The following is an 8,848-nucleotide window of genomic DNA, read 5'->3' on the forward strand; positions in this document are numbered from 1 at the left end:
CTCCATCTATTCAACCATCCATCCATCCACTCCATCTATTCAACCATCCATTCATCCATCCATCCACTCCATCTATTCAACCATCCATCCATCCATTCCATCTATATAACCATCCATTCATCCATCCATCCATCCATCCATCCATCCATCCATCCAACCACCATCCTATACCATCTGTTCAACATCCATTCAACCATCCATCCATTCTTCCATCCACTCCATCTATTCAACCACCCATCCATCCATCTATGCATCCTCCATCCATCCATCTACTTCATCCATCCAAATATTCATCCATCTGTATGTCCATTTATCTATCCCTTAATTCACTCAACCATCCATCAATTTATTGATCTATCTATCTATCCACTTATCCACCCATCTCTGTATTTCATCCTTTTATATACTCATCCACACATCCATCCATCCAAATTTATTTATCTGGCATCTACAACATGCCAGGAAGTGCTCTTAGGACTGGAATATAGCTGTGTTGTCCAGGATCTAATGTTCTAGAAGAAATAGGAAGATAATAAATAAGTATATAATTTCGGGTGGTGAAGATGTCATAAAAAATGAAGCAGGGAAAGAGAATTAAGATTGATGGAGTAGTACTATTTTAAGATCTCTCTGAAGAGCAAAAATTTGAGCAGAGATCTGAGTGACGTGAGAGTGAAAGTCCTAGGAAAATCTGGGAGAAGAACATTCTAGACAGAGTGAACAAAAAGTACAGAGGCCCTGAGGTAGGACAGTTCTTGGTGTTTGAACAACTATGGATATTAATGGTTAGTACCTATATGGTCCTTACTAAATGCCAGAATCTGTTTTAAGAGCTTTATATGTATTTTCTCATTTAATTGTTACAGCAACCCTATAACATATCATTACTATCATCCCCCAAAGTGCAGAGAAGTTAAGAAACTTTCTCATGGTCACATAACAAGTAAGTTATAGAGATGATGTGGCTAAAGTCAGGACCCTTAATCACTGAGGTAATCAGCCAGGAAGCCAAAGGCTGAAGCCCAGTGAGTAAGAGTGATGGGAAATGATGAGGCAGGAGAAGTAGGCAGGGGCCAGACCATGTGGGACTTTGCAGGTCAAGAGGACAATGAGGAATGTCATTCTCAGTGGTTGGAAGCCTTTGATGGCTTCAGCCAGGGATGAGGTGATCTACTTTTATTTTACATTTTTTATGAGTCCCAACAGGAAACAAATAGGTCATCTATTTTTAATTTTTAAAATATTGCTCTTGCTGTTGTATGGAGATGCTAAATGAGGTGAGTGTGGCCCAATCAATGTCCATTCACCCCTTTTTCTTTGGTATCAGGACTCTATCCAGCTAAAAGACTACATTTCCCACCTTTCTCACAGCTATGGGTGGCTACTAAGACAGAAGAGGGAGTTTTTTTGGTGGGACATTGAGAAAAGCTCTCCAAGAAGAGGGTGAGGAGGGAGACAGCTGGCTAGAGTCTTTTTTGCCCTTTTTTCTAGCTCCCTTACCTCTTGCCTGGAATGCAAGTGTGATGACTGGAGCTTCAGCAGCCATCTTGGAACATGGTTGGGGGTAACCATGAGGATGCAAGCTACACACCGACATAGCAGGACGGAAATATAGAAGAAGAATGGGTCCTTGGTGACAGTAGGCCTACCATATCAACAATGGATTGTCAATCTCCATATATTTTTATGTGCTAAGAAGAAAATCCCAACAATTTCTGACTTAGTGAAACTATGCTACTTCCAGTTTCTATTCCTAGCAGTGAAACCAGAGAGCAAGAGTAACCCCAGGTTGGAAGGGTAGTACAAGGGTCCAGGTGAGAGTGCTAATGAAAACTAAGAAGAAATGCTATATAGCAGGGAGCTGCCAGTTAAAATCAATGAGGAACACGGGCTGCATGTAAGACAACAAAGACTGGTGGGAATTGCGGCAAACTAGAGAGTTCATGCCTCATCTAAAGTCACAACACAGCTCCAGGTATTGTTAACACACCAGATTGTATAATCTCTAGCAAATTATGAGAAGGGTAATTGCCATTTCATGACTGATCCCCTCGTGCTAGGCATAATGTAAGACACTTCAAACGCATCATTTCATGTAATCCTCACAGCTATAGGAAAACACCCTGTTGCATGGCCAGAGTGAGGGCATCTTGAAGCGAAACCACCATGATGATGGATGTTTGGGCCCCACATACCAAGCTGTTCTACAGTAAGATCTTTTAAAATACCTGTAGTATCTTTATGAAGATAACCCTTCATAAAGATGCTTATCCAGCCTCTCCAGTGGTCACAAGTCTTGGCAAGAAAGTGTGAAGACATGATCAGCTGCACATGTTTTATGCTAAAAGCTTGATATATTAAGAATACTTTCTGGAGGGCAGGTATGGGAATCCACGGTCTTGTGGCTACCTGAGATACGGCTCCTGTTTGTATGTCCCTGTGAAATTTCCTTCTGCAAGACTGGATTTGTCGGCCTCCTTTTTTGGCCTCTCAGCTTCCTCAGCCTTCAGAGATAGATTTGCATAGACCTGTTCACCATGGAACAGCAACCTCACGAGTTAGGTATTATTAATATCTCCATGTAACAGATAAGGAAATTGGAAAACAGGAAGGTCAAGAACTGCCAGATTTGTTTTTTTTTTTTAAAGAGAAACTATAAATCCAGATTTTTATAAACTATTTTCTGATTTTTAAATGCTGTTCCAAGAGCATATTAAAATATTCTTTGAGTCAGACAAAACACATCTCAGAGTTTAACCCACAGGTACCAGTTTTCAACTGCTTCCATATGGAAACAAATCTTCAAGGAATACAAGGCTCTGGGTATAGTAAACATTTGTTACTTCTTCTGTCTGCCTGGAATCTTTTCCTTTGAGAAGGAGCCCCTTCCCCCACTGATGGGGTTACCAGTCACAAGTACTCTCCACCCACACATAGGGATGAGCAAGTGGGTCTCAGTGAATTGCTATGCATAGACAGGAAAAAAGAACTACATTTTTTGAGAATTCCAAGCTACAGAAACAAAACAGTCATTGGTCATGATATGCAGAAGGCCTTTATGAAAATGAAACCAACACAGATGAGAACAGAGCCAAAAAATAGCAAGAAATAGATTCCAATATTATTGCATGAACCTATGGATCTAGCAGTGCCTGAAGCTTACTCAATCCGTTGGGCTCTTGTTACATGAGCCAACAAACATTCTTTGTTCTTTTAGTCTGGTTTCTACAAATTATAATTTAAAAGCTCCCAATTAGTATACTGAGCAACAGAATTTCCAGACTCATGGAAAAATGTGCAATCTCTCTCTCTCTCTTTTTTTTTCTAATTGAGGGATTTGTAGGGCTCCCAAGTCATTTTTACATATATATAGTAGTGAGGACAGGACAATACTTTAGATATTTGCAAAACAAGGTTCTTTTCTGTTTTGGCAACTAACTTGCTGTGTGACACTAGGCCAGTCACCCTTTCTGGGCTGTGGGAGCTGGTCTCTAAAGATGGCTCCTGATGAGTCACACCTCCTGGCGTTATGCCCTTATGTGGTTCCCTCTCACACTGAATTTGAGTAGCTCTGTGACTAGTTTTAACCACCAGAATACAGCTACAGTGACACTGTTCAGTCCTGGGTCTAAACCTTGAACAATTTCCATGTTTTATGTTTTTGGGGGAGCCCCAAGCCACTATGTAAGAAATCTGGCTACACTGTCACATGGAGAAACCATGTGGAGAGACCCTTAGGCAACAGACAGGGGCCTCCAGATGATTCCAACCACAGCTGCAGAAGAACCACCCAGCTGAACCCATTCAACCCAGATAACTAGTAGATATAATAAAATGATTTTTATCAGAAGATACTAAGTCTTGGAGTGTTTGTTAAACAGCAATAGATAACTCGAATGAGTCTTTCTTTGCCCATCTATAAAATGTTACTAGATCAGTCTCTTCCAAAGGGCTTCTGACAAATTAATGAAAGATGTTGCAACATCTATGTGTTAAAAATACCAATAAATAAAGCATCCAAACATTTTTCTCCTTTAAGATGGAATAAAGATTCCTGAGTACATGATGAGTGAGCTTAAGGGTCAGTTTGTGGGGGGAATCAGGAAAGCATGCCATGCCCCAACTACTTCATTACTTAGGGAACACCAAACTGCACAATAATTCTGACTTCCGTATCTTACAACGTGAGGTTTTTAGTCCTAGATTAGTTTAATTTATATCCAAATGGACCATTGGCTAAAGATGAAAAATGAAAAGGGTAATAAAGGAGGAGCTCAAAAATAATAATTCTGAAAAATTCTTCCTAAATCCAAAGAAATGAGTGCTTCAGTGTTCCCATTTTATGAATGAACAAACTAATGAAGAAGGTAGAAAATCCTTGGCTGAATGTGAGAATGTGAGAGGCTTTTTGTCTTGTTTTGTTTTGTTTTTGGTAGATTTGTTTTCTTGCCATTTGCTTCTTTTCCCCTTCTAGTCCTCATGATTCCAGTTATCCGAGAGTTCTGGTTATTAAAGACATTCTGAAGCTTCTCTCTTGTGTGTCTGAACATACCTCATCTCACTCTGTGCCCCTCTCAGCTGCACTTGAACCGAGGTACTTCTAATCTCTCAGTCTCAGTTTGCTCATGTGTATAATGGGGACAATAATATCCACCTTGTTTGCTTTCAGAGCTGGTGGGAAGATAAAATGAAACAATGGATGCTGTTCCTCTAAGTTGTTATATGATCTGCTGTGTTGACAACTTAGCACAGTGGAAAGCAATGAGGACGAGGACTGAAACGGCCTGAGTTCCAGTCTCAGCACTGCCACTTGCTCTGTGACACCCTGAGCAAGCTGCTTCTTCTCTTTGAACTCGTTTCCTCACCTGTAAGAACTGGCTCTTGGAAGACTTCAGTAGAGAAAGGAGGCCCAGGAAGTGTGCTCGAGGAGAAGTACCATGATTGCTGTTACCACCTGTAACAGTCCTGCCCAATGCCAGACTTGATTAAGAAAACACAAACTTGGTGTCATCTCCTGCTCCCCTTCTGATATGGTTTGGTTGTGTCTCCACTTTAACCCAACAGGTTAGATCTGTAACCATTTATCGTGTGTCCTTTGTGAAAGCAGTATAGAGCTGGATGATTTCAGGTGCAATCTGAGTTTCTTCTTTTAAAAGGTGAACTCGGCCACGTGTGGTGGCTCACGCCTATAATCCCAGCACTTTGGAAGGCCAAGGCAGGTGGATCACCTGTGGTCAGGAGTTCGAGAACAGCCTGGCCAACATGGCAAAACCCATCTCTACTAAAAATACAAAAATTAGCCAGGTGTGGTGGCGGGTGCCTGTAATCCCAGCTACCAAGGAGGCTGAGGTGGGAGAATCAATTGAACCCGGGAGGTGGAGGTCGTAGTGAACTGAGATCACACCACTGCACTCCAGCCTGGGCGACAGAGCAAGACTCCATCTCAATAAATTAAGATAGACAAATAAATAAATAAATAAGAGGTGAACTGATTCACATTTATTGCAATGACTGATACAACTGAAATTGCTTCTGCCATTTACTTTTTTGTGTTCTATTTACTGTGCTATCAGAATATTTCTTTTCATTTCTGCTTTTGATGGATCATTTATGGGGTGGGTTTTTTTTTTTCCATTTTTTCCCCCACTGATTTGAGTGTTACACTTTCTATGTTTTCCTTTCTTCTTAGAGCAGCACTACCTGACAGCATTTTCTGCAATGACAGAAATTTCTATACCTATGCTGTGCAATATGATAGTCACTAACCAACCACATGTGGAAAATGAGCCCTTGAAATGTGGCTAATGGGATGCAGAAACTAATTTCTTTTCTTTTTCTTTTTTCTTTTTTTTTTTTTTAGACAGTCTTACTCTGTTGCCCAGGCTGGAGCACAGTGGTGTAATCTTGGCTCACTGCAACCTCTGCCTCCTGGGTTCAAGGAATTCTCCTGCCTCAGTCTCCTGAGTAGCTGAGACTACAGGCATGTACCACTATCCCCAGCTAATTTTTACATTTTTAGTAGAGACGGGGTTTCACCATGTTGGCCAGGCTGGTCTCGAACTCCTGACCTCAGGTGATCTGCCCGCCTCAGCCTCCCAAAATGCTGAGATTACTTACAGGTATGAGCCACCATGCCCAGTCTGAATTTTTTATTTTATTTCAATTAAGGTACATATAAAAATAACCACATATGGATGGTGGCTACCCTATTGGCAGCACAATTGTACAGATTACTCTTAATTTTTAATTCACACACTTAAATTTATATATTTCTGGAAGCATCTAGAATAATCCAGCAGTATCTGTGTTATGCACTCCCACTCTGGAACTGACAAGAACATCTGCAATATTATAGCCAGATGTATGGAGAGTTTCTCTGAACCAGACATTGCTTTGAGTTTAACACATTTATGGCCAGGTGCAATGGCTCACGCCTGTAATCCCAACACTTTGGGAGGCTGAGGCGGGTGGATCACTTGAGGCCAGGAGTTCAAGACCCGCCTGGCCAACACGGTGAGACCCCATCTCAACTAAAAATACAAAAATTAGCCGGGCGTATGGCACGCACCACACCCATAATCCCAGCTACTCGGGAGCCTGAGGTGGGAGAATCACTTGAATCCAGGAAGGTGGAGGTTGGAGTGAGCCGAGATCATGCCACTACACTCCAGCCTGGACAACAGAGCAAGACCCTGTCTCAAAAAAAAAAAAAAAAAGTTATCACCCCAACATTATGAGGTAGGCTCTTGTATTATTTACGAATGAATAAAGTGATCATCAGAGGGGCGAAGTAACTCACCTAAGGTCAAAAGTAGTAAGTCCAACCCGGACAACATAGCAAGATCCTATCTCTACAAAAAATTTAAAAATTAGCCAGGCATGGTGGTGGGTGCCTGTAGTCCCAGTTACTCTAGCGGTTGAGGTGTGAGGATCGCTTGAGCCCAGGAGTTTGAGGTTACAGTGAGCTATGATCATGACACTGCACTCCAACCGGGGTGACAGACGGAGACCCTGACTCTAAAATAAAAAAACAAAAAATGCTGTAAGCGGCTGTGGCTAGAATGAAAGCCAGGCTGTCTGGGTCCATAGTCCCTACTCTTGACTGCTCCATTATAAAACCTTGGTGCAATGTGATTTCACTCTGTTCTCTTGGTTCGGTCCCTTCTTAGCTTTGTTGGGCAATTTTTGTGCAGAGGGAGGAGTTCCATGGGGGAAGGAATCATTCCCCACCTCCACTTCTGCTCATCCCTCTCCCCTGCCACTCCTACCCTTCAAGGAAACAAGCCCTTGCCATTCCCTGGCTGGCCTGTCCTTCCTGTTCCTCACCACTAGTAAACATCCTGGAAGATGTTGCTCAGATCCTGCTGTCTTCACCCCCTTTGCCCCTCCTCCCTCATTCCTGAGGTTTTCTCTCAGAAAGGAAGGTCTTTCCAGGCCATGTGAAGCAATCGAGGTGAAAGCCCAGGATTTGTTTGCCATTTCCTGGGTTCCTCTTGCAGCAAAAGGGAACCCAGCCAAAGGGTTCACAGCTTCCACCCACAGGTTCCACTGGAAAACACATCAGTGCAGGTTCAGTTGCAACGGACAATAAAACTAATGGACAATAAAAACAAACAAACAAATGTGAAATAAAATAGTAATAATAACAGGTATCATGTTTGGAGACCTCCTCTGTGCAAAGACTTTATGTTCCTTCTCTCAATTCATCCTCATAACAACCCTAGGTGAGACTGCTGCAATTATTCCATCCACAGATGTGGAGGTTAAGGCTCACAGCGTTCTCACAGCTAGGAAGCAACAGGATCAGGTTGGAAATGCTGACCTGCCTGCCTCCCAAACCCATGTCCTTAAGAGCTCTGCTGCGCTGACCTTCCAGCAAGAAGAGCCAATCAGAGAGATAGGTGGGGTGGGAGGCAGCTGGGGTGCAGGGGGCAGAGGTGGAGGGGAAAAAGCGCTCAGGAAAACCCCAAGGGATAAAGCATGGTGAAATGATACTGTGGCATGCGACTGTAGATATAAAGGAGCACCTCAAAGGAGTCGGGGCCATCAGGAAGACAAGGAAGAACATTCCCTTTCCATGGTTCCCATCACCTGAGTCAGTCCCACCACCTTAGCATGACAGCAAAGGCCCTTCCTGGGCTGGCCTAACTCCTCGGCCACTTCGCCTCCTCCCAGACCCTGTCACTACAGCCCCCCCCACACACACCTTGCCGACACGTTTGCTGCCGGCACATACTGTACGCTTTCATGCTGCTCCACCTCCACACGTGCTGGGCCTCCTACATGCACTGTCCTTGTTCCCCAAGGAAAGGGTCCGTTTGTTCCTCTACTCTCCCTCTTCAGTCCCAGGTCCTGTGCCACCTCCCCAAGGAGCCTCCCGGTATACACATCTATTATTTGGCATCCACTCCTCCTCTTCCATTGCAGGGAGCCACCCCTTTTCCTTGTCTCACAGTCTCCTGGTTTGGGTGGAGATGACCGCCCCCACCTCCACCCTCAGTGCCCAGCCCCAGGGTGGTGTCCATGATCCAGATCCAACCAATCAGCAGATTCCTGGGCCCTAGGCAGAGGTGAATACCACGTGGGGGAACCTGGCCCAGTGAGAGTCGGCGCGAGTGTGTTCGCTCACCGGGGGTGCCAAGCTGGTGGTTTACCTGCCTGGAGCCACTGGGGGCCATCTTCCCCATGAAGGATTCCTGACAATACGGTATGAGCCCCTAGATCCAACTGTACCTGAAGCCACAGACTTCAGTGACCCATAAATACTCATCACCAATTTCTCGATTTTCTGAAGGTTGTCCTGTCATTTTTTTTTTTTTCATCTCAGTACCCAAGTACCCTTCATATC

At 43.7% G+C, this 8,848-nt stretch overlaps 1 protein-coding gene across 1 annotated transcript in view; it reads right to left on the minus strand.

Moving 5' to 3' along the window:
* Window positions 1-8,392, minus strand: part of SLC2A10 (solute carrier family 2 (facilitated glucose transporter), member 10) — a 20,176-nt gene extending 11,784 nt beyond the window's left edge. The window contains exon 1 of the mRNA XM_011928853.1: window positions 8,237-8,392. Within this exon, the coding sequence (XP_011784243.1) occupies window positions 8,237-8,249 (13 nt within the window). The 5' untranslated portion in view covers window positions 8,250-8,392. The remainder of the gene's footprint in view (window positions 1-8,236) is intronic.
* Window positions 8,393-8,848: the final 456 nt, after the last annotated feature.

Source organism: Colobus angolensis, unplaced genomic scaffold, assembly GCF_000951035.1.
Source record: "Colobus angolensis palliatus isolate OR3802 unplaced genomic scaffold, Cang.pa_1.0 Scaffold8, whole genome shotgun sequence".
Taxonomy (NCBI): domain Eukaryota; kingdom Metazoa; phylum Chordata; class Mammalia; order Primates; family Cercopithecidae; genus Colobus; species Colobus angolensis.